This window comes from Geotrypetes seraphini, chromosome 3, assembly GCF_902459505.1.
Source record: "Geotrypetes seraphini chromosome 3, aGeoSer1.1, whole genome shotgun sequence".
In the NCBI taxonomy this organism is placed as follows: Eukaryota; Metazoa; Chordata; class Amphibia; order Gymnophiona; family Dermophiidae; genus Geotrypetes; species Geotrypetes seraphini.
The window spans coordinates 220,356,327-220,382,578 of record NC_047086.1 but is presented as its reverse complement, the minus strand read 5'-3'; the positions used below and the strand labels follow the sequence as shown (position 1 = coordinate 220,382,578).

The window sequence follows — 26,252 nt, the reverse complement described above, 5'->3', positions numbered from 1 at the left end:
GCGAAAGCCATCCAGAAGGCCAGACAGATCTAATATTTTCAACTGAGAACTCAATAAAGGCTATAAAGCTGCTGTCTACATAGAAGGGACAACACATCCCCCAGAATATACTGTAGTGCATCTTATCCCTTCCTTTCCCATTGAACCCAGCCCATTCCCTCCCTTCTCTTGGGTCCCCCAATAATAAAAGTTTAATTTGAAGAGCTAAATTTAAATAGCTTCACATTTCTAACTAGCAAAGCAAGTAGCTCTTGGTAGGGTCAAGGTATCAAAATCTCAGGGTTACCTCAACAATATCTCAGAGGCTCCTCCTTCAAATATAGAGTGGTGATGGTATGGCCAAGGTTGGTGGAGGAACAGGACCCTTGCATGTTTCTGTGAACCTAAAGAGAGTCACTTGGAGTTTATGTAAACACAACAGGCTGGAGCTCTAAGGAATGCCACCTTGCTATCAGATTGAATTAAATTCTATGCTTTGTGAATAAAACAAATTACATGTATCCGAAAAAGACTCCCGACATGTAAAATCTGCCTTCTCTAATACTTTCCCACTGTTTTGGGCTGACCGCAGGCTTATATGCTGCTGGACCACACCTACAGATAGTAAATCCACAAAAAGCCTTCAGGGAGGCAGAGAAACAAATCTAAAGCTTTTTCACTTTAATTACCAAATCACAATTGACAATATGTGCAAAAGATGAAGTTTTAACATGTGTTTATAGGCTGGAGTTCGCAAGATGTGTTAACAGCACCACAATCTTCAGACATAATATGCTATGACATGGCACATATAGAAAAAGAAAAAAAGGCTGCACTACTGACAGAAAAACACAACAGAATCAAGACTGTTCTGGGCACAGTCTCTCTTCCTTCATGATATCAAGAATAAAAAATAAGAATACAGATTTTAAATACAAAAATATGTGAAATTTAAAAAAGAACACACAATCGAGAGTCTGAGGCTTTATACTTTGTTAAATATAAACACAGAGCTCTTCTCCTAGCATGTCAAGTACTTCTGGTCTCAGCTGGTGAGGAAAGTGGAGAGTAAACATTTTTTTCAGCACAACAATCCAGAAGTTTCAGAATAATATCCAGGGAATAACATCCTCAATAGCAGGATTAGAAGGGATAAGATTATTTTTATAGTCAGGGTTACCTGGTGGACTGCTATTAGGATGTATTTGGTTTTGTATTTGTTCCCTTAAGAATGGTTAAATTTGCAAAAGGATTCTATTGTTTAGACCAGGGGTGTCCAACCTGCGGCCCCGTGAAGTATTTTGTGCGGCCCCGGTCGAGGGCGAAGCAGTGTTTATTTCTGCTGCCCTCGAGTGTTTACCGTCTTGCCAGCTCCCTTCTCTGTCATGCTGCAGCGTTTGTGTGGCCCCAGAAACATTTTTTTCGGCCAATGTGGCCCAGGGAAGCCAAAAGGTTGGACACCCCTGGTTTAGACCCTGCTCAGTCAAGATGTTGAAGGAAAAGCCAGATTTTAAATTTCTTTGGATTTGAAAGTTGGTGAACCAATCTTTGTAGGATGGTAGCTTTCCCAAAATAGCGGGACAAATAGTTTTGCAGCCACTACTGAAAGGAGAAAAACTAGATAATAAACTATGTTCTATCAGCCAATGGCAAATTTGTTGGTTTTGGCAAAAGTTAAGAAAGGGCAGTAGTAACCTAATTATAACATTTGATGTTTTTTTATTGGACGGATCTCAACCTGGTTTCCATAGTCTAGTCAGCAGGGAAACAGTATTAGCTGCTTTGTTAATAGAGTTGAGGATCCTTGCGGACAAAGGGAAATAGGCGTCTGTCATGGAGCTAGATCTTTCAGCTGCATTTGATTTATTTTATTTTTGTGGATTCAGCTCCCTCACATGTACATGGAATCTTATTACTCTATTTGAATGAAGGTGAAATCACAGGTAGTGTCTTGTATCAGGTCAAATACTTTTTTTTTCTTTCAAGAATCTAACTTTACAAGTAATTTTGTAAAACTGATCAGACACTGACTGAAAGAGTCCCTCCAGGATTCCCCCCCCCCCCTTTCCTCTATTTTATGCTCGAGTGTCTTAGGAGGAATGTTAAAGTCTATGGAGTTGTTACATTACTCTTATGCTGATGACATTCTTTTAATATTCAATACTTTACAGAAAAAAATACACCCACATGACTGACATTTTTGACTGTATACAAGCAAGGATGCAAAATAATGGATTAAAAATGAACCCTGAGAAAACTAACATCCTATGGATAGGTGGCAGAAAAGCGATCTGCCTCAGGCAGGATCCACAGTTTCACTGCAGAATGAGATTAACACCTTTGGAGTGACAGTCAGTGCTAAACTAACCATGAAGCCTTACTGTGGTATGGGAGTAAGGAAAGTTTTCTCTAACTTAGGATGATCCAGATGATCAAAGCATTTTTGGAACCTAAGGGCCAGATTCACAAAGTAAACCAATCGTGCACCGATCGGTTTGTGACCAGATTTCCCTTCTGCACTATTCACTAACCTCTCCTGCGTTCCGCTTCGAATCTGTGCATGCAAATGAGGAGAAATGCATGCAAAGTACACAGGGACACGATTCACAAAACAAATTTCCTGATCCGACTGGGCTGGCCGATCAACCCAAGAAGTGACTGCTGGGGACCAGTCGAAAATGTCTTTCCAACTCTCCGAAGCCCTGCTCTCTCCTGCCCTTCCCCGGCACTGCAAGCCCGTGGTTTTAACCCGCGAGTTTAAGCGGGTTAAAACCATAGGCTCGCTGGGCTAAAAAATAAAAATAAAAAAAAAAAAAAGTCGCGGCTAGGACATGAATGGATTGCATCAGGTCCTGGCAGAGGAAAGCAGCACATTGCCCCGGCACCGCAGAGCCCACAATGTGAAAGGCGCTCTTCGCCTTCCCCCGCTCTCCAAAATGAGCACAGGGGATCATTGCTTGCTCAATTTCTCCTCGGTCCCGAAACCGGAACGGTGGGCGGAGCATGGCGCAAATTCACAAGGAGGGCAGAGGTTGGCGATCTGCCACCCCGGAGGTGATCCAAAGCCAGAAGGCTTTTCAAAACTCTCCGAGGCTCCGTGCGGGCGGCAGCTTTCCTTAGAGCCCGATTGCACCGAGCAGTGCCCCAGGGGATGGTTGCTTTTATTTTTCCTGCATGCCAATCTTACCACCCTAGCAGGACCTGCATGTATATGTATAATAAAAAGAACATTTCCTGCAGAGATTCAGGGGTACTTTTCTCTATCGCAGATTGCTTTTATTAGACATGTAGATTCGCTTGATAGTTAAATTACAATTCTTCACTGCCATCTTTGCAATAACTCGTCTAGTAAACTGCAAGGGTCAAGATGCATGCAGCGATCCGTGCAGGCAGATGGGGGCGTTCCTCCGATCGCCCCCATCTGCATATTGGACTTTGGAGAATTCATCGGACCTGCCCGGATCGGGCCCGTTCATGAATCTAGCCCTAAATGCCTACAGTTAATTGTACAGGCAATGGCTTTGTCCCACTTGGATTCTGGAATATGGTCCTTCTGGGTATGTCGCATAAACAACTGCATAGACTTCATCCTTAACAAAATGTAGTGGCCAAATGTGTATTTTGGTGGGGGGTTGGCTCTCAGTTATGGCAAAAGTCACTTTTAAATTATTGAGAGGTTTATTTTTAATAGATCTTATATAATTTGGCTCTTGAATATTTAAATAATTTTTAAAGTTATATTCTCTCTCATCAGCTACAATCAGTAAATGAAATCCAGCTGCTGTTGCCATCTGTGTTTTGTATCAAGTCTCAGAGTACAAGAAAAAAGGACTCTTGTAGGTAGTGGACCAACAACGTGGCATTCTTTGCCACATATCATAAGGGATATAAATTCTGAAAGGTTTTAAATATCTAATTTTTCTGCTAATATCTATTACAATGAGACTGCTAGATAATTGACTGAATACTGTATTATTTTGTATCTGAAATAGTCCTTGAATTAAGATGTAATAACAGCAGATTGTTAGCTTTAACTGGAGCACCATGAAGACCATCTATCCTGTAATCCTGTTTATATTAAATTAAATCATCCAGTAATACCTGTTGGATTCCAAGAGAGGGGACAGTGACCAGAGGGCATAGATGTGGATCATTGGGTCTCCCCATTTTTCTTTGTTGTACAAGACAATCATCAACATCTCGACTATGAATGAACAACAGCAGAAGCCCTCTACCTGCACTGGTCCATTTATAGGCAGGAATACTGAGTGCATTTGTTAATTATCATGCACAGACACTGAGATTCTAATACCAATGGATGAAAGCAACACTGGCTCCCCTCCACCTACCCATCCATCCCTATGTGAGATTAGATGTTCTGTCAAGGAACAAACATGGTGAATCCTTCAGCCCCCTGTATTCATTCCAGCATCACCTTCAACAAAAGGAAGCCAAAAGTGTTGAGATGCTTTCCAGTTCCACTAGGGACCTATGTCCCCATTCTTGCAAAAGGAGATCCGAGGAGCAGCAAATCCAGACAGAGGGGGATTACAGAAGGGTTTCCCTTTTTAGGAAGACACTGGTATTACCAAAGAGTCTCTCCCTCTTAGCGAAGGGCTGGTACTGTAGAGCAGTCTCTGAGGGATGATATAAGGAGATACACTCTCTCCCACTGCCCTCTTACATGGACGATCTCTCTGGCTTTTGCTTAGGGAGGGGCTCATTCTGCAGTTAAGAGTTTATTTTGGCTTTGTGCTTCTTTTCCAGGAGTGGATCTAGAGGCTCCACAGCTGCAAACTCCCTTCGGAGCAGCAAATCCCTACACTTTTCCTTCACGAGGCATTTTCCCCTGGAATGAAGGAAAGAAATAAAGGTCAGCAGGAGGCAATGCAGGGTAGAAGATGGAGGGGTACCAGTCACATGCAATTTCTTGGGCCTCCTTTTACAAAACTGCAATATCAGTTTCTAGCGCAGGGAGCCGCGCTGAATGGCCCGAGCTGCTCCTAACGCTCCTATGAGTTCCTATGAGCGTCAGGAGCAGCGCGGGCCATTCAGCATGGCTCCCCGCACTAGAAACTGCTATCACAATTTTGTAAAAGAGGGGGTTAAAGCAGGGCTACTTTAACAACACAGAGGTCCTAGGTAAACTTTTTCTAGATGGTCTCCTTTTTATTTCTGCCAGGTTGCCCTTTCCTCGAATCATTCACCCAATAAATGCTGAATCATCTCCTAAGCCACACCTATCTTTACATTGTTGTCTTTTGTCATATCAAACATCTTGAACTGGAGAAGCATCTAGTCCAAAGAAGTCAAACAGCCAGGACAAACATACCATGAAGCATTAAGCATTTCATTTATCCCTATATGGGACTGACATCTGGAGTCTATATAGCTTGCATGTGACTTCAGATTTAGTTCCTAGTTCCCCTTACTACTTTAATATGCAAAAAATTACATACATAAAAAAATAAAATATTTCAAAGTCTGATGTGACCTTAGTTAACATCAACTCGATTCATTACTAGGCAAACTGTGGAGACATTGAAAATATTTATAGAAAACCTTGCATACCAAAACATTACTAACTGCCAAGACTCAAATAACCACTTAACCTATGAAACATAATACTATTACAACTGGTTCCTTCTGGAACTCAGAAAAGCCTATACAATACTAAATGCTAGCAAAATCCTTTACCTTGGTCATATACTGAACATGGACAGATCACCAACTAACACAGAATAAGGGACAACAAATTAAAACAAATATTCAAACAGAACCTGAAATAGAAACCCCAGGAAGCCAGACTATGAGCCTGTGTAATACTGTACTGGAAAAAGAAACAGACATTTCCTCCTCTGCTCTACAAAATACAAAAGTAGAAGAGATGCATATTTCATAATCTTGACATAATCCAATCCTTAAAAAAAAGACATTTAATTTTTTACCTTTGTTTTTGGGGTTATCTTGGTCTTCTTTCCACTTTCTTTAAGTCTATCTTCAACTAAGTTCTTTTCCAGGATCTCATTTTTCTTTCTTTCCTTTCTCTATACATCTGACATTGATCCTTTCTTTTCATCTTTTTTCTCTGCATCTTTAGCTAGACTTTACCCATCATCCTTCCTTCCTCTAACTTTCCAATCCTCAAATCTCCTTCTTTCTGCCTCTTACTACCTAAAAGCTTTCCATTTTCCTCCTGTGCTTCATTTTCCTTCCTGGAATCCAGCTTCGTTCTTAGCTTCTCATTCCCCACTCTCATTCCCTTTATAAATAGTATGTACCTTTCAAACCTTTTTCAACCCTATCTCCAACACACCTCCCCCCTTTCTAACCTTTTCCTCTCTCCATTCTTCTCCTCCTTCTCTTTTTCCCATTTCACCACCTCCCTTCATCTCTTCTATCCCTCCCCTCCTTTTTTCCACTGACTTCTTACCCTCTTCTCCCTGCATTTGACTCCTACTGTTCTTCCTTCTCTCCCTCCAGTCCCTCTTTTGTATCCCTTCCTTCCCTCAATCCTATCTATACTCTAACCCCTCTTCACTCCCCTTATTTCCATCCCTCTAACCTCCATCCAGATCCTCTTCCCTATTTCTCGCTCCATCCCTCCACATCCCTCTTTCCCCCATTGTAAGTCCCTTTCCCTCTTTCCAGAGACTGATAACTAACCTTAGCCTTTCTAGGTAAGTTTCAAGTTTATTAGGTGTTTATATACCGCCCATCAAGGTTATCTAAGCAGTTTTACAATCAGGTACTCAACATGGCTGCCCCATCACAATCCTCCATCAGACAACAGGAGATGTGTTTAATTGCAGTCATTGGCTGCTGCTTTGAGGTCAGTCTAGTGCAGTGGTCTCAAACTCGTGGCCCGGGGGCCACATGCGGCCCGCCTGGTACTATTTTGCGGCCCACGGTCTGTACTAGTGCTGCCCACTCTTTGCAGTGTCCTCCGGTTTCCCCCTGGCCTCCCGCTCTTACCTTCAGATAATTACCGCAGCCTGCAGAGAGGATTGCCAGTGCTGTAGCGATCCTGGCAGGCTGCCATCGTGCTCAGCAGCATATTCCCTCTGCCACGATCCTGCCCCAGACGTCAGAGGAAGGGCAGGACCACAGCAGAAGGAATGTGCTGTGGAGGCCGATGGCAGCCTGCAAGGAATGCTACAGCACCAGTGATCCTATCTGCAGGCTGCGGTAATTATTTGAAACTAAGACCGGGAGGCCGGGGGGGAAGAAGGGGGGAATATGCAGGCCTTCGGAGGGGGGGGGAAGATTTATAAACTATAAAGAGTTTTACCTCATGCAAAATTGTCATTTCTTTAATAAGACATTAACTATTTTTTTTGGCGGCCCTCTAAGTACCTACAAATTCAAAATGTGGCCCTACAAAGGGTTTGAGTTTGAGACCACTGGTCTAGTGTGACGAGCTGTGAAATCTGACCTCAGTCACTTATGCAACAATCCATGTTACGCAGGGACCAGGGCAGCTGTCCCCTTTTGCCCACAGATAAAAGAAGCCCTGCTGCAAACACCAGAGAAAGGCTGCCTTAAACTTACCTCCTGCAGTCAGAACCAAAGCCTGCAGAATGTCTGAGAGAGAAACTATTCCTTTCACCACTTCATTCGCATCCACCACAACCAGCCGGTGCACCTGGCAGACAGAAGAGAGGGAGGGAAAGAAATCAGCACTGAGACATGCTCTTCCAGCACTGAAGAAATGCTCTTCCCTGAAGTGTTGCCACTAGCCTCACCTCTGCTTCCACTAAGCGATCAATAATGGTCTCCAGGGTTTCATGCTTGAAGCACTTGAGCACACCCTCAAAATACTGAGAGCGATGACGCAGGGCCTTCGTCACTGTTACATCCAAGTTATTGTAAGTCTTTTCAGCAGCCAAGTTCTAGGTGCAGTACAAAGTAGGAAAATTAAAATAGAACAACAGAAATTAAAGGGAAATGAGAAAGGAGAGATAGGAAGGAAGAGATGAAAGGCAGAGGCAGGAACATAGACAGTGAGAGGGCTGGTGTCAAAGTGTGTAAAGCTTAGTGCTCTGCTTTACTTCAGGTTTAGGGTTTTTTTGTGCAATAAAATTACTTTGCTCAGATAAGGGTTAAAGGGCACAAAGATGTGCACTACAAGGAAGTAAAAGAGTAACTTAGTTTTAGCACACTTTCTATAGTAACATACATAGTAAAGGCCTTGGTCATATATTGGTCCATTCAGTCTGCCCAACAGTCACATTCATTTTTGAAGCAATGTTAAACCAACAATCCAGCAATTATTAATTTTATTTGCTAAGTTCCACTATTAGATGTTTTTCCCCTTCTCCCCTGAGATAGGCAAGACCTGTATTCAGACTATATGAATATGGTAAACGTGTGCATTCTTGCTCCTGATCCATATTGCTGCACACGGGACACAGGCCATAGAAGTATACCTAATACTGGCCACACTGCCCCACCACTGGATTTGCCATCCAAGCTAACTCCAGCCTATTCCGATTCGTCTTGCCACATACTGGACCCAGACCATAGAAGTCTGTCTGGCATTGGTTTCAGTGCTTGGACTGCAATTTAAGTACCACCACTGCTGTTGAGCAAGATGAAATCAATGAGGCTGGGAGAAACTCTAACTACATGGGTCAATGACTGGCTGAGTGGCAGACTTCAGAGGGTGGTAGTTAACGGTACCCTCTCTAAAACATCGGAGGTGACCAGTGGAGTACCGCAGGGCTCAGTCTTGGGCCCACTCCTTTTCAACATATTCATAGGTGACCTAACTCAGGGGCTTCAAAGTAAGGTAACGCTATTCGCTGATGACGCCAAACTATGCAATATAGTGAGAGATGGCAATTCACCCGATAGTATGACACAGGACCTACATTTGTTGGAGCTTTGGACCTCGACCTGGCAGCTGGGCTTCAACGCTAAGAAATGCAAGATCATGCACCTCGGCAGCAGAAATCCGTGCAGAACTTACACCTTGAATGGTGAGACCTTAGCTAGAACTTCAACAGAACGAGACTTGGGAGTGATTATCAGTGCAGACATGAAAACTGCTGATCATGTGGAGAAGGCTTCATCTAAGGCAAGACAGTTGTTAGGTTGCATCCGCAGGAGTTTCGTCAGCCGGAAACCTGAAGTCATAATGCCATTATACAGAACCATGGTGACACCTCATTTGGAATACTGTGTGCAATTCTGGAGGCCACACTACCAAAAAGATGTGCTGAGAGTAGAGTCGGTGCAACGGATGACCACCAGGATGGTCTCGGGGCTCAAGGATCTATCGTACGAGGAAAGGCTGAAAAATTTGCGGCTGTACTCACTCGAGGAACGTAGGGAGAGAGGAGACATGATCGAGACGTTTAAGTATATTACCGGCCGTATTGAGATGGAAGAAGAGATTCTCTTTCTCAAAGGACCCTCAGCCACAAGAGGGCATCTGCTCAAACTCAGGGGCGGGAAATTTCATGGCGACACCAGGAAATATTTCTTCACCGAGAGAGTGGTTGATCCTTGGAACGAGCTCCCGGTGCAGGTGATCGAGGCAAACAGTGTGCAAGAATTTAAGAGCAAATGGGATGCCCATGTGGGATCCCTTAGAGGGTTAAGCCAAGGGAACCTGTCACCAGGAGTGGAATCCCTAGGATAGTAGACTTGGGGGTGGGTCAGTAGAGTGGGCAGACCTGATGGGCTATGGCCCTTATCTGCCTTCATCTTCTATGTTATAGCTCTTGATCTGTAGAGTTTTGTGTCAATACTGTCCTCTTTTTATTATTCATGGATCCTTTGTGTCTATCTCATGCATTTTTGAACTCTGCCACTGTTTTTTTTCCTTTACCACCTTCTCCAGGAAGGGCACTCCAGGCATCTACCACCTTCTCTATGAAAAAGTATTTCCTGACATTCCTCCTGAGCAAATACAGGTCATATCCACGCTTGTGCAATCGGTGACTGAGTTCAAAGAAGCATGGGATGAACACAGAGGAGCTAGAATCAGAAAATAATATTAAATATTGAACTAAGGCCAGTACTGGGCAGACTTGCACGGTCTGTGTCTATATATGGCCGTTTGGGGGAGGATGGGCTGGAGAGGGCTTCAATGGCTGGGAGGGTTTAGATGGGCTGGAGTAGGTTTTAACAGAGATTTCGGCAGTTGGAACCCAAGCAAGGTACCGGGTAGAGCTTTGGATTCTTGCCCAGAAATAGCTAAGAAGAAAAAATTTAAATTGAATCAGGTTGGGCAGACTGGATGGACCATTCGGGTCTTTATCTGAAGTCATCTACTATGTTACTATGTTACCTACAATGCAGCAAAATGTACTAAAAATTAACACTTTATTTCATCTCAGGAATGAAGTAAAACAGCAGCACTCAAAAGGAAATAAAGAAAACCAAAATTAATAGAGAGCTGCTGTCACCTTTCTCTCCATTCAGCACCCCATAGCCCTGATAGCCTTTCAAAATGCTCCAATCAAGTAAACAGGAAGTATCCCTACCTCCTCACAGCTCAGTAGGCATTTTTATAGATGCTGGTAGTGAGCTGAGCTTATCCTCTATAATAAAATCCTAAGCGCCCATATGCACTTAGGACGGCGTGTTTCCTGACAGTGTGCTGTGTCCCCCCTCCGTGTCGAATTCCATTTTCAAACACGGAGGTAGGAAACACGCCGGCGACTCCCCCCTCCGGCATCGCTAGAGAAACCTCCATAGGCGTCGGAATGGGAGGGGGCGGGTACAGGCGCCCCTGCCGGCATTTACTTCTCCACCTTGCCTGCTCACCCGCCCGCCGCGTTTAACTTCAAAAGAAAAGTGCTGTGCCGTGCTGCTGCTGCTGGCCTCGCCATCTTCTCTTCATTGTGGCCCATCCTCTGACAACTTCCTGTTTCCGCTAGGGCTGGCCGCAGTAGACAGAAGACGCCGAGGTCAGCAACAGTGCGGTGCAGTGCTTTTCTTTGAAGTTAAACACTGGATGGGGTGGGTGGAACAGTTTTGAACTGGTTTTGCTCCTTCCTCATGAAAAAATTGGAGAAGGGGGCTGGGGGGGAAGGTAAAAATGGGTTTGGAGCTGAGGCTGAAAATAGGGGACTTGTGAGCCATAGCAAGGTACGAAGGAATAATCAGAGGATTATGCGAGGTGTAGAAATTTTGCAGGTAGACCAGATATAAATACAAGTGAGGCTTGTAAGGTGTAATATCATCCTTAATAGGATGTATAAATGGCCTCCTTCTCCCCTATAGCCACTCCCAGAACTCCAAGGTCATTAGAATAACAAAGGAATTGGAGCTGTCTTCTATTGTCTTCTTTTTTTTTTGAGGGAAGTATAGCAATCGCAATAAAGTATGGAGAACATCTTGTTGGTCTATTTGATAAGGATAGTAACACTGATGGTACAGTGCTAGATCAATTCCAAGAGAGAGGAAATCACCGGTGGAGGCATGGCGATGAGGAAAGATATCTTCTGTCTGTCAAACAACATCTTTGACAGATTGTGAAGAGTCGATGTAAGAATCTCCCAGGGAGGGTCATAGAAATTCAATGGCTGAATGAGGTGCACTGTAGGTGCAACAGAAAGACTCCAATGAAAAAAAAATCTGCAATGTGGAACATTTGGAGAGAGTGAGCGGTCACAGCAGAGGAGAACTGCAAAAAACAAATTACGGTAATCCACTTATAGATGCTACACCCAGAGTGAAACCGTTTCCAAATAGACGAGGTGATCCAAGCTAAATAGGCTGCACACCCCGAATGAATCCCTCTGTTCAGAAGCTTGGCATGGTGAGAAACAGAGTTATGATGGGTAAGAGATCCATCTTTACAAATGCTACACCTCCGATGGATTCCTGTTGGGAGCAGAGACACAGAAAAAAGCAGCAGAGGTGTTCCATGATTAGTAGGCTCTATACCAGGGGTCTCAAAGTCCCTCCTTGAGAGACGCAATCCAGTCGGGTTTTCAGGATTTCCCCAATGAATATGCATGAGATTTATGTGCATGCACTGTTTTCAATGCATATTCATTGGGGAAATCCTGAAAACCCAACTGGATTGCGGCTCTCAAGGATGGACTTTGAGATCCCTGCTCTATACCAATGAAGATACACCTCTGACGTACAGGATTGTTCAACTATGAAAAAGTCTATAGCCATAGTGGATGCTTCCTAGTCGACTGAAGTCTGGAAATTCTGGCAGGAGATGAAATGGAATATACTGTTTGAAACCAGCCAAATTTTGTACAAGCTGTCAGAGATAAAATGACATTAGTTGAAATTGAGAACTCTGTTAGCCAACATATAGGTCTGATAAAGATAGCATCCAAACTTATCCATAGTCCAGCCGTCATGTCCTGGTGGTGCAGCAATATTAATGTGACCATTGCAGTTTATCAAGTCCAGGACAAGATTATATTACGATGAGGTTAGGTTAGTACCGAGGGAGACAAAGGAAGCACCGGTACCAATCATTGAAGATACAGGAGCAGAAAGGGTACCAAGGAAAACATTGTGTCAATATCGACTCTTGATGCAGGTACAAAACACAGGATGAAGCGGTACTGATCAAAGTCCGATGCTAAAGCCGTGTCAGTACTGAAGGTAAAATAGGGGCATCAAGGTCAAAATTATTGTAAGCCGATGGCCAGCCATTCACCATACAGATATTCTGCATATGGTGAGAGATTGCACTGGTTCTAAGGGCTATGAAGCTGGTACCTTAGGTTCCACAAGTGTCAAAGCGTTGACAACCTCAATGGGCAAAACACTTCAGAAGTGACAGCCTGCATTGATGATTGATGGCATTGATGACAGGCATGCATCGAGTGACTCAATGCTGAAAATGCCAGTGACACTGGTGATGAGATCAATGAACTGTCGATGCTCTCCGGTACTGAAGGGAATTGATACCACTAGGAAGAGCAATCTGTGGAAAGGTGGCACTGGTATTATATGCTGTTCAGCTAGTACTATAGGTGCAGCAGGGTGTTGAAGCAGTAACCTCAAGAAGAGGCTTACTTCAGAATAATAGCCTGCATCAAGAGACTCAATGTGAGATATGCCCATGACGCTTGATGATGTCGATGTCGATGGACACCCATCTCCAGGCCTAATATCTTCTTATAGAAAATTAAATACTGGAACAAAAAGAATAAAAACATTTGTTTGGTAAGGCATTTATTCTTCTTGTTTGGTTGATTTTTGGTTTTTAAAAAAAAATTGTTTAGCCCTGGAAGATCAGGAAGAGATCCAGCAGGAAAGACCAACAGCACGGGTCGAGTAATAAGAAGGCCAAAAAGCCGTTGATGGGGACAAAGGTTGCAAAAAGGCCTACAGGCCATGAAAATGAAAGTAAAGAAATTTACTTGAAAATGTAAAGGATGTAAAAGAAAAACAAGTAAGAAATGAAGGAAAAATATGAAGCAGGAAGGCAAACTCGACTAGACAAAATTTAGATACATGTTCTTCACTCTGCAGAAAATGAAAAACTGATGACCTCGCAAGCCAGCATTGGACAGGAAGACACTTGGCACATGCGCAGTGTGGGTAGTCTTAAAAGTTTTCTAAAGCTTAAAGTGACATTACACTTTTACACTGTCTGTACCGGGCTCTGTGGATGTCACCCACATGTGAGAATATGCTGCCTGCTTGTCCTGGGATAACCTCATTTTTGATCTACTTACTGAAAGAATGTTTGAGAGTTACTTACAATGACATCGAACTTGGAGTAGACATCTACCACTCGACCTGAAATGAGAAAGTGAGACTGAAATGAAGACAAAAAGAGACCAAAACATACAGAAGGAAGCACATCCCACAGAGGCTTAGCGCCATGAAGTGGTCTTTGTGCTCTTTCTAGTTTATGCATGAAGACTACAAGCTCACAAACCCAGCATGCCAGGTCTCCCGTAACCTCTGTGCTCTTTCCCATCTCTCTTCTCACCTGACTCATCCACTACAGGCAGCGCAGACACCCGTTGCTGCACGAAGATCCCTAGTGCCACATACACGGGAGTGGTAGTGCGCACTAGTGCAATGTTGTTGTATGTGCCAATGTTCAACTTCTCCAAAGATTTGGACAGAAAGGCTGGTTTTGCTAAATCAGCAATCTACAAAGAGAGGTGAGTGATAGACAGAGACAGATAATGAAACGATATTGTCATTCTACCTAAAAACTCAAAGTTGATCAGTGGTGGGGGTTTCAGAATTGGATCAGGAAGGAGGGTGACTGGACAGGAGAGAGAAAGCAGAGAGAGACAAAATGAGGGGCAATATAGATAGGATGGTGTGAGACGAGAAGATTCGTTGTAGAGCCTGGGCAAAAAAAGGGTGCATAAAGATAAAGACAGATGAATAGAGAGGGAAGACATCAGAGAAGGAAAGAGGAGGAAGAATGGGAGCTGGGGGATGGTTGAAGTAGTGAAAAATTGTGAAGAATCAAAGAGTGATTAGGTGGGAGTGTGTCATATGACTGAACAGGATGAGGCAGGGGGGATCAGATACTCACAAAAAGCTTCAGGAACTTGAGAATGCGTTTGTGCGTTAGGATGTAAAGAGTGTTCCCAGTATCTGGGTCAATGACAGGTAAACGGTGAATTTTGTTCTTGATCAGCGAGGACACAGCATCAAATAAACTGAAGAGGAAAAAGAGGGTGTACATGAGGTACTTTAAAATTAAGGGGGTAGAGAAAGCCTGTATAAAAGAAGGAGTGCACACGTGGGAACAGAAGCATAAGCAGGACAAGTGGAAATCAGAGCTTTGCTAGGGACCTGGGGAGAGATGCTTTAAGAGTATAATCTTGAGAAGAGAGCTGAAAGGGTGTCAGTAACCTAAGATCCAAACTTTTAGGAAAACAGAGACACTCTGTACTTCCCCCCTCAGAAGAAGTAAATAAAGTATCAAAAAGAATCATCATCATTATCATATGTAGACTGAGAAAGAGGGAGCCCAATTGAGAGCCCCTGTATGCTCCCTGCTGATCTCTGGGTCTGCATTTTGAGAAAGGAGTGGCATATTTGTGAGAAGTAAGCAGGACTCACCTGGCACTGGGAGAGATGCAGACCAGCGGCTTAAAGGAATCTTGTAAATATACCTCTGGAAATGAACAAGAGAAAAACACCACACAACATTCACATGTGAACTACTGAGATAAGGAACAAGCTGTTTATCTTAACATTAAGTGAGGAGTATAATACTGGAAATTTGGGCTTACTCCTCAATCCCAGTTAGCTTTTTTACACTCAGGGTAATATCTCCAAATGGATTAGTTTTGTGACACATCATTCAATTTAATTCAGGTCATTCTTGTATTCCACAACCTTCCAATCAGGTTCAGTGAAGATAACATTCATAAAGACCTTTATATATAAAGGGAATATTATAAATCTAGTTTTATCCATATAAACTCCATTTAACAAGTAATTGAAGCTAAACATACGCGTTTTAAAGGATTTATGGAATCTAAGATAAAGCACAGTTACTTAGCTGTAACAGGTATTATCCAGGGATAGCAGGCAGATATTCTCACATGTGGGTGACATGATCCACGCAGTGCGGTATGAACAGTGCAAATAGCGTACTCTCTCTTTAAATGTATTGAAAGACTTGAGAAATGGGCTGCGACATGGCAGATGAGGTTTAATGTGGATAAGTGTAAGGTGATGCATGTCGGTAACAAAAATTTTATACATGAATACAGGATGTCCCGGTGCAGTACTTGGAGAGCCCCCCAGAAAAGAGATTCGGGAGTACTGGTTGACAAGTCAATGAAGCTGTCTGCGTCGGCGGCGAAAAGAGCGAACACAATGCTAGGAATGATTAAAAAGGGGATCACGAACAGATCTGAGAAGGTTATCATGCTGCTGTACCGGGCCATGGTGCGCCCTCACCTGGAACACTGAGTCCAGAACTGGTCGCCGTACATGAAGAAGGACACAGTACTACTCAAAAGGGTCCAAAGAAGAGCGACTAAGATGGTTAAGGAGGAGTTGCCGTACAGTGAGAGATTACAGAAACTGGGCCTCTTCTCCCTTGAAAAGAGGAGACTGAGAGGGGACATGATTGAAACATTCAAGATAATGAAGGGAATAGACTTAGTAGATAAAGACAGGTTGTTCACCCTCTCCAAGGTAGAGAGAACGAGAGGGCATTCTCTAAAGGGGATAGATTCCGTACAAACGTAAGGAAGTTCTTCTTCATCCAGAGAGTGGAAGAAAACTGGAACGCTCTTCCAGAGGCTGTTATAGGGGAAAACACCCTCCAGGGATTCAAGACAAAGTTAGACAAGTTCCTGCTGAACCAGAATGTACGCAGGTAAGCCTAGTCTTAGTTAGGGCACTGGTCTTTGACCTAAGGGCCGCTGCGTGAGCAGACTGCTGGGCACGATTGACCATTGGTCTGACCCAGCAGCGGCAATCCTTATGTTCTTAAGACTGCCCGTAGCGCACATGCGCTAATGCCTTCCTGCCAGCTTGGCTCGTGAAACATATAGTATAGTAAATGACAGCAGATAAAGACCTGAACGGTCTATCCAGTCTGCCCATAAAGCACAGTTACTTACCGTAACAGGTGTTATCCAGGGACAGCAGGCAGATATTCTTGACTGATGGGTGATGGCACCGACGGAGCCCCGGTACGGCCAATTTTAGAGTGATTGCACTCTAAGAACTTGGAAAGTTCTAGCAGGCCGCACCACGCACGCGCGAGTGCCTTCCCGCCTGACAGAGGCGCGCGGTCCCCAGTTAGGATAAGCCAGCTAAGAAGCCAACCCAGGGAGGTGGGTGGGACGCAAGAATATCTGCCTGCTGTCCCTGGATAACACCTGTTACGGTAAATAACTGTGCTTTATCAAAGGACAAGCAGGCAGCATATTCTTGACTGATGGGTGACCTCCAAGCTAACAAAAAGAGGGATGGAGGGAAGGTTGGCCATTAGGAAAATAAATTTTGCAAAACAGATTGGCCGAAGTGTCCATCCCATCTGAAGAATGCATCCAGACAATAGTGAGATGTAAAAGTGTGAACTGAGGACCATGTAGCAGCTTTGCAGATTTCCTCAATAGGCGTGGAACGGAGGAAAGCCACAGATGCTGCCATAGCTCTAACTCTATGGGCCGTGACAGAACCTTCCAGTGTCAGTCCGGACTGAGCATAACAAAATGAAATGCACGCTGCAAGCCAATTTGACAACGTACATTTAGTAACAGGACATCCTAATTTATTCGGATCAAAGGACAGAAAGAGTTGGGGAGATGATCTGTGGGGCTTAGTACGGTCTAAATAGTAAGCCAAAGCCCGCTTACAGTCCAAAGTATGCAGAGCCTGTTCTCCAGAATGAGAGTGAGGTTTCGGAAAGAAGACAGGCAGAACAATAGATTGGTTGAGATGGAATTCCGAGACAACCTTAGGGAGAAACTTTGGATGTGTACGCAGAACCACCTTGTCATGATGAAAGACTGTAAAAGGTGGATCCGCAACTAGTGCATGGAGCTCACTGACCCTCCTGGCAGAGGTAAGAGCAATAAGGAAAAGTACTTTCCAAGTGAGAAACTTGAAAGGAGTGGTAGCCAAAGGTTCAAATGGAGGCTTCATTAAGGCGGAAAGAACCACATTGAGATCCCAGATTACAGGAGGGGCTTTGAGAGGTGGTTTCACATTGAAAAGACCCCGCATGAATCTGGACACCAAGGGATGAGCCGAGAGAAGTTTTCCATGAACTGGGTCATGAAAAGCAGCAATAGCGCTGAGGTGGACTCTGATGGAAGTAGACTTGAGGCCAGAGTCAGACAAAGAAAGAAGATAATCCAACAAGGTCTCCACTGCAAGGGAAGTGGGATCATGATGATGAAGAAGACACCAGGAAGAAAACCGTGTCCACTTCTGATGGTAACATTGCAGAGTGGCCGGTTTCCTGGAGGCATCCAGAATGGAACGAACGGGCTGAGACAAAAGAGTATCATGAGAAGTCAGCCCGAGAGAAACCAAGCTGTCAGGTGCAGAGACTGAAGGTTGGGATGCAGAAGGGTCTCCTGATGTTGTGTAAGCAGAGAAGGAAACAGTGGAAGAAGAAAAGGCTCCCTGGAACCGAGTTGAAGTAGAAGGGAGAACCAATGTTGCCTGGGCCACCGTGGAGCAATCAGAATCATGGTGGCTCGTTCCCTCTTGAGCTTGAATAAGGTTCTTAACATGAGAGGTAGAGGAGGGAAAGCATAGAGGAACAGATTGGACCAATCGAGGAGAAATGCATCCGCTGCCAGACGGTGAGGAGAGTAGAGTCTGGAGCAGAATAGGGGCAGCTGGTGATTGTGAGGAGCTGCAAAGAGGTCTATCTGAGGAGTGCCCCACTGAGCGAAGATGGACTGTAGCGTTAAAGGATCGAGTGTCCACTCGTGAGGCTGGAGAATTCTGCTGAGCTTGTCCGCTAAGGAATTCTGTTCCCCCTGAATGTAGATAGCTTTCAGGAATAGTTGGTGATCTGTGGCCCAAGCCCAAATCTTTTGGGCTTCCTGGCACAAGAGGCGAGATCCTGTCCCACCCTGTTTGTTGATGTAATACATCGCAATTTGATTGTCTGTGCACAGCAGGAGGACTTGAGGAAAGAGAAGATGTTGGAAGGCCTTGAGGGCATAAAACATCGCTCTGAGTTCCAGGAAATTGATGTGATGCTTCATTTCCTGGGCTGTCCAAAGACCTTGAGTTTGGAATTCGTTCAAATGAGCTCCCCAGGCATAAGGGGAGGCGTCGGTGGTGATGACAAGTTGATGAGGAGGTAGATGGAACAGAAGACCTCTGGAGAGATTTGAGGATATCAACCACCATTGTAGAGACTGACGAAGAGATGATGTCACAGATATGTGTCGTGAGCAAGGATCCGTCGCTTGGGACCACTGGGTAGCTAGGGTCCATTGAGGAGTGCGCAGGTGAAGACGTGCGAAGGGTGTGACATGAACTGTGGAGGCCATGTGACCCAAGAGTATCATCATTTGCTTGGCAGAGATGGAACTTTGTGGGAGTACCTGCTGACATAGAGATTGGAGAGTTTGAAGACGGTTGGACGGCAGGAACGCTCTCATGAGGACTGTGTCTAGCACCGCTCCAATGAATTGAAGTCTCTGAGTGGGGATGAGATGAGATTTGGGTAGATTGATCTCGAACCCCAGAAGTTGTAGAAACAGGATGGTTTGGTTGGTGGCCAGGAGTACTGTCTGAGATGAATTGGCCTTGATTAACCAATCGTCCAGGTAAGGGAAGATCTGAAGGTGGTGAGAGCGTAGAAAGGCAGCCACCACAATCAGACATTTGGTGAACACTCTTGGAGAGGAGGCAAGGCCGAAGGGCAGCACCTTGTATTGGTAATGACAGTGATTGATCATGAAACGGAGGTACTGTCTGGAGGTCAGATTGACCGGTATGTGAGTGTATGCCTCTTTGAGATCGAGGGAGCATAGCCAGTCGTCTTGATTGAGAAGAGGGTAAAGAGTGGCTAAAGAAAGCATCTTGAATTTTTCTTTGACTAAGCATTTGTTGAGATCGCGAAGATCTAGAATTGGCCTGAGATCTCCTGTTTTTTTGGGAAACTAGAAAGTAACGGGAGTAGAATCCCTGTCCCTTTTGATCTAGAGGAACTTCCTCTATGGCGTTTAAAAGGAGGAGGGATTGAACCTCCTGAAGAAGGAGGGAAGACTGAGGAGTGTTCAAAGCAGACTCTCTTGGCAGACTTTGGGCCGGAAGGATCTGAAAGTTGAGAGAGTAGCCGTGGCGGATGATGTTGAGGACCCATTGGTCCGAAGTGATAACTTCCCACCGGCTGAGGAAAAAAGAGAGACAGCCACCTATAGGTTGAGGTAGGTGGGTAGATGTGGTGACGCTGGCTATGCCCTGGAGAATTAAGTCAAAAGGGCTGCGTAGATTTCTGCTGTGGAGGCGGCTTCACAGGTTGTTGCTGTGGTGGTCTAGGAGTCTGTCGTTGTTGTTGACGCCTAGGTTGCTGGGGAGCTGATGGCAATGGACGAGCCACATAACGGTGTTGGTAGGCCGACTGCTGTCTGAAAGGCCGTGCCAGTGGAGCCTTCTTTTTTGTTTTGAGGAGAGTATCCCAGCGTGTCTCATGGGCGGAGAGCTTCTGGGTGGTCGAGTCCATGGATTCCCCAAAGAGCTCATCCCCCAGGCATGGTGCATTAGCCAACCGATCTTGATGGTTGACATCAAGCTCGGATACTCTCAGCCAGGCAAGGCGGCGCATGGCCACAGACATGGCCGTCGCTCTGGAGGTAAGTTCGAAGGTATCGTAAATGGATCTTACCATAAATTTACGGAGCTGGAAAAGAGAAGACGAACAGTGGTGAAAAGCCTGTCGTTTCCGCTCAGGAAGGTACTTTTCAAAGGAAGCCATGGTGGTAAGGAGATGCTTGAGATAAAAAGAAAAATGAAAAGCATAATTACCAGATCTGTTAGCGAGCATAGCATTCTGGTATAACCGCTTACCGAATTTTTCCATGGCTTTACCTTCTCTGCCAGGAGGGACAGAAGCATATACACTAGCCAACGCAGACTTTTTAAGCGTAGATTCCACAAGCAGAGATTAATGGGGAAGCTGTGGCTTATCAAACCCAGGAATAGGGATTACTTTGTATAATGAATCCAATTTGCGGGGAGCTCCTGGGATAGTTAAAGGAGTCTCTAGGTTTTTATAGAAAGTTTCCCTCAAGATGTCATGAAGAGGGAGTTTCAAAAATTCCTTTGGAGGCTGGTCGAAGTCAAGGGCATCAAGAAAGGCCTTGGATTTTTTAGACTCAGCCTCCAAAGGAATGGAGAGAGATTCGCACATGTCCTTCAAGAAAGAAGTGAAAGACGTGGAATCATGTTTGGAGGATGGATCAGGAATAGCAGGATCATCCTCATCCGAAGAACACTCACCCTCAGAAAGAAAAGGCTCTTCGGAGTCACCCCACAGATCAGGGTCCCTAATATGGGAGCTGTGGTCCCGAGACTCCGGAGTAGAGGGTTCTAGGTGTCGGGATTTGCGTGCCGACTTACCCAACCTCATAGATACGGTACCGGGAGATGTTACCGACTGCAACGGTGCCGAAGTCTGCACCGACTGATGCTGGGCTCTCAGCTCCAGTGCAAGGACTGGCATCGATACCGATGATGCCGAGTGAACCGGTACCGAAACAGTGGACGCTGACAGTAGGGGCTGCTCCACTGCCGGTACCGGCGGCTCAGACCGGACCGGGACCGGAAGGTTCGGTGCCAAGAGGGCAGGAAGGAGTTGTTGTAACTGCTCCTTGAGCTGCACTTGTAGGACGGCTGCAATGCGCTCATCCAAAGAAGGCACCGGTACCGCCTTTTTATTTTGTGGTACCTGCGGTGCCGCTCGACGCCCCGGAGATGAGGAGCCCGAGGTCGAGGGACTCACCTCGATAGGGGCGGAGCACTTCCGCGGGCGCCTCACGGTCGGCAGGACTGGGCTCGCTGCAATCGAGACCGGAGGACGCTCCAGCGGGGAAGGCTTCTTAGCCGGCTTACCTGGGTGTTGCGACGCCGGTGCGGTGTCGACGAAGTGGGTGCCGACTGCAATGGGACCGATGCCGGTGTCGATGCCGCAGGATCGGACATTTCGGCACCGAAAAGTAATCGCTGTTGTATCTGGCGATTTTTTAAGGTACGTTTTTTTAACGTGGCACAGCAGGTGCAGGTGGAAGCCTGATGTTCAGGACCTAGGCACTGTAAGCACCAGTTGTGTGGGTCCGTGAGGGATATAGGCCGTGCACACCGCTGGCACTTCTTGAACCCTGGCTGGGGGGGCATGAAAGTAAAAACGGATTCTGCCAAATCGAAGGCCGAGGCCTCAATGGTGGCAGTAGGCCCCGCCGGGGCAAAACCGAAATGACGAGAAAAATAAAAAGTAAACGTTCGTTTTTTGTTTTTTTTATAAAAAAGAAAAGAAAGAAGGGAAAAAACTCCCAAAAAGGTTTCGCGAGCGGGAAGGCGTTAAGGAAAAAATTTCAACAACCGTTGAAAAAAGCGACTTCTTAGCTCCGCGGAAACTAAGAAACTGGGGATCGCGCGCCTCTGTCGGACGGGAAGGCACTCGCGCGTGCGCGGTGCGGCCTGCTAGAACTTTCCAAGTTCTTAGAGTGCAATCACTCTAAAATTGTCCGTACCGGGGCTCCGTCGGTGCCGTCACCCATCAGTCAAGAATATGCTGCCTGCTTGTCCTGTGATAAGTGATGTCCATTTAAAAAATACATGATTAGATTAACTTGTCTGTTCTTTGATATTTCTGGGCCATAGACTGTAAAGTCTGGTATTGTCCTAGGTTCCAAATGCTGAAGCTGCCATCCAAGCTCACTCCAGCCTATCTAACCATCCTGTTGTTTGCAGGATATCTGCCGTAGTCTGGCCAGTAACTTCCTCATGTTCCATATTAGTGGAGTTCACATTGATGCCTACCCCAGCCCATTCTACACCAAACCACCATATATGGGATGCAGACCATGCAGGTCTGTCCAATACCGGCCTTAGTTCTTTAATTTACATCCTTTATTTTCTTTGCTTTAACCCAGGACAAGCAGGCAGCATATTCTCACACGTGGGACTCCCTAGCTGAAACCTAAAGGGATGGAGGGTAGTTTGCAGCTAAACATAGAATATATGTTGTAGAACTGCTTGGCTGAACCAACTATCCCATCTGGAATGAATCTCCAAACAATAGTGGATTTGAAGGTGGCTGTTTACAGATGTCTTCATGGGAGTGGAATGTAGATAAGCTACTGAGGTTGCTATTGTTCTATGTGCTGTAACATGATCTTCCAGTGGCAGCCCAACCTGAACATAGCACTAAGTTATATAGTCCCATCATCCATGTGGAGATGGTTCTCTTGATGACAGGAACTCCAAGTCTATTAAGATGAAACGACAGGAACAGTTGAGTGGAAGTTCTGTGAAGCTTGGTTTGATCCAGGTAGTAAGCCAGTGCACATTTACAGTCCATTGTATGTAGTGCAGCCTATCCAGGGTGAGAATGCAGTCTTGCAAAGGAGATAGGTAGAATTATAGAATTATGCAAATGAAATTCTGAGACGGTTCGTGGGAGGAACTTAGGATGTGTGCGAACAACTACCCTATCATGGTAGAATGTTATATAAGGAGGATCTGACACAAGCGCTTGAAATTCACTGACTCAGCATGCAGATGCGATGAAGATTAAGAAAACTACTTTCTAAGTGAGATGTTTTGAGAAAGGAAGATGCAAGTGGTTCAAAGGGAGGCTTCATCAAAGTCACTAAAACTGTTGATGCCATGTAACCTAGCAGATGCATTTGGCATGCAGAGATATGTTGGAGAATTGATACTTTTTGGCAGATTTGGATTAGAGTTGAGTCTCTATTGTGGCAGAAATGCACAAGCTTGAGCTGTATCTAGAAGGGTTCCAATAATCTCGAGTTTAATTTGGTTGAAGATGGGATTTCTGATAACTGACTGCAAATCCCAGAAGCTCCAACAGACAGATTGTTAAATTGACAGCTAGGTGAGCTGTTTGAGGTGAAGAAGCCTTGATGAATTAGTTGTCCAGATAAAGAAATACATGAAAGTCCTAAGATCGGGGTATTGCAGCCACCACAGCTAAACATTTTGTGAATACTCTGAGTGCTGATGCTAGTCCAAATGGAAGCACTTTGTATTGAAAATGGCACGTGCCTACTCAAAAACAAAGATAATTCCTGTGGGCTGGGTGGATCCAGAGAGCAGAGCCTGTCATTTTTCTCCAACAGTAAACATAAAAATATAAGAATAGCCTTACTGGGTCAGTTCTCATGGTGGCCAATCCAGGTTACTAGTACCTGGCCAAAAACCACCCCTTTTTAAAATAATTCCTAACATCGTTTGCTTTTTTGGCTGCCACCACACATTGGGCAGAAGGTTTCATCATATTGTCTACAGTGACACCCAGGTCCTTTTCTTGGGCATTAACCCCTAAGGTGGACCCTAGAATCCGGTAACTGTGATTTGGGTTATTCTTCCTAATATGCATCACTTTGCATTTGTCCACATTAAATTTCATCTGCCACTTGGACACCCAGTCTTCCTATTTCCTAAGGTCTGCCTGCAATTTTTCACAATCTGCATGCGTTTTAACAACTTTGAATAGTTTAGTGTCACCTGCAAATTTAATCACCTCACTCGTCGTTCCAGTTTCCAGATCATTTATAAATAAGTTAAATAGCATTGGTAACAGTACAGATCCCTGCGGCACTCCACAGTTTACTCTCCTCCATTGAGAAAAACGACCATTTAACCCTACCCTCTGTTTTTTATCCAATAACCAATTCCTAATCCAAAATTGAACTTTGCCACCTATCCTATGGCTCTTTAATTTTCTCATGAGCCTCTCATGAGGAACTTGATCAAAAGCTTTCTGAAAATCTAGATACACTACATCAACCAACTCACCTTTATTCACATGTTTATTTACCCCTTCAAAGAAGTCAAGCAAATTGGAGAGGCAGGATCTCCTTTGGCTGAACCCATAATGATTCTCTCTCTCTTTAAATCATGTTTGTCTCCGAGTTCCACAATTTTATTTTTTATAATTGTTTCCACCATTTTGCTCGACACTGAAGTTAGGCTGACTGGTATGTAAATTCCCGGATCTCTCCTGGAACCCTTTTTAAAAATAGATGTTAACATTGGCTACCCTCCAATCTTGAGGTACTACAGATGATTTTAGTAACAGGTTACACAGATCACTAATAGCAGGTCAGCAATTTCATGTTTGAGTTCTTTTAGTTCCCTGGGATATATACCATCCGGTCCAGATGATTTATCACTTTTTAACTTGTCAATTTGGCTTAGTACATTTTCCAGATTCACCAAGGTTTCTTTCAGTTTCTCCGCATCATCACCTTTGAAAACCATTTCCGGTTCAGGTAGATCTTTTACATCTTCTTCCATAAAGACCGAAGTAAAGAAATTATTCAGTCTCTGCTATGGCCTTATCCTCCCTGAGTGCCCCTTTTGCTCCTTGATCATCCAACGGTCCCACAGATTCCCTCACAGGTTTTCTGCTTCTGATGTACCTAAAAAAATTGTTAGGAGTTTTTGTCTCTTTGGCAAGTTTCTCTTCATATTCTTTCTTAGCTTTCATTATCAATGCTTTGCATCTAATTTGGAGCTACCAAGCACAGTGAAAGATATGGTGGGTAGTAACTTCTAAGTAGGGGCTGCTGAGCTCCTCTTCGTGTTTTTGTGAGCATAGGAATTACTGTGTAGGGGGCTGCCAAGCCTCTTTTGTTTGGCGCATTTACAGAATGTCATTGCCTGTCACTGGAAACTGGTCTCATTTCCTGTAAAGGGAAGCTTCCTCCTTTGACCATCAGCCTTACATAAACTTTTTGCTCAGGCTGCTCATTCTACATGACTCATCCACAATCAGAAGGATACTCTGGATGATCCCCCAATGGTTTGCCTATGCAGCTATTCTTATCTACAGTCACTAATTTTAAAGACTCCTTTACTGTTGACAAAGCCAGTTTTAACTTGAATACCTAATCACATGCTTGAAATATGGTCCAACAGTCTTAAACAGCAGGTATGTCAACAGTAGATTGCATGAAAATGTTCTCTGTCACTGAGAACAGTAGGGATATAGCAATTAAAAGAAGCAAAGTAATCTAAGGGAAAGGCAATGATCTAGGCCAGTGTATCACAAACTGTGTACTGTGGTGAGATTCAAGGTGTGTCGCGAGATAACAGCAAGGAGGAGAGGTGCTGACACCAGCTGACTACCTACAGGACATGCCTCTCGCGGTAAGAGGCATGTCCTGTAGGCAGTCAGCTGGCACCGGCACCTCTCTTCCTTGCCGGTGCCTCCTCTCCTCTCCAGCCAGGGTTAGCAAGCTCAGGGCTGCAGCTGGAGGGCCTCCGCACATGCGCAGACGTCGATGTGATGTCACACATGTGATCAATGTATGTCCTCCAGCTGTGGCCCTGATTTTAGTGTGCTGTGGCTTCAAAAAGTCTGCGACACTGATTCAGGCTATGAGTACTTTGAAAGCATCGAGACTATTCTCCCTGGGGTTCTGGTCTTGTCTTTATGATCTCAGTTTAGTTCACCATGCAGGGCTCCTGTTCTCTAACTGAACTTTCTGGCATGAAGATGCACTAGGATATACAGTAGAACAAAAAACAATTTCAAGTTCAGAATAAGTTATATTATGACTAAAATTGATCAGTAAAGCCCTATTTTCCTTTTGCAGAACATTAATTTTGAAAATTGTAGTTTAGAA

At 44.7% G+C, this 26,252-nt stretch overlaps 2 protein-coding genes across 3 annotated transcripts in view; both read right to left on the bottom strand.

The window, feature by feature from the left end:
* The window catches only part of LOC117357251, a 44,624-nt gene extending 40,446 nt beyond the window's left edge, over window positions 1-4,178 (bottom strand). Inside the window, exons 1-2 of the mRNA XM_033937622.1 lie at window positions 4,081-4,178; window positions 496-620 (exon numbers count right to left, since the gene is read on the bottom strand). Of these exons, the coding sequence (XP_033793513.1) occupies window positions 496-620; window positions 4,081-4,178 (223 nt within the window). The remainder of the gene's footprint in view (window positions 1-495; window positions 621-4,080) is intronic.
* PRKAG1 (protein kinase AMP-activated non-catalytic subunit gamma 1) overlaps window positions 2,694-26,252 on the bottom strand; it is a 67,641-nt gene continuing 44,082 nt past the window's right edge. For both annotated transcript variants that reach the window (XM_033939108.1, XM_033939107.1), the window contains exons 7-13: window positions 15,004-15,058; window positions 14,471-14,597; window positions 13,907-14,072; window positions 13,673-13,710; window positions 7,725-7,871; window positions 7,531-7,624; window positions 2,694-4,828 (exon numbers count right to left, since the gene is read on the bottom strand). In XM_033939108.1, the coding sequence (XP_033794999.1) occupies window positions 4,812-4,828; window positions 7,531-7,624; window positions 7,725-7,871; window positions 13,673-13,710; window positions 13,907-14,072; window positions 14,471-14,597; window positions 15,004-15,058 (644 nt within the window). In that variant the 3' untranslated portion in view covers window positions 2,694-4,811. The remainder of the gene's footprint in view (window positions 4,829-7,530; window positions 7,625-7,724; window positions 7,872-13,672; window positions 13,711-13,906; window positions 14,073-14,470; window positions 14,598-15,003; window positions 15,059-26,252) is intronic.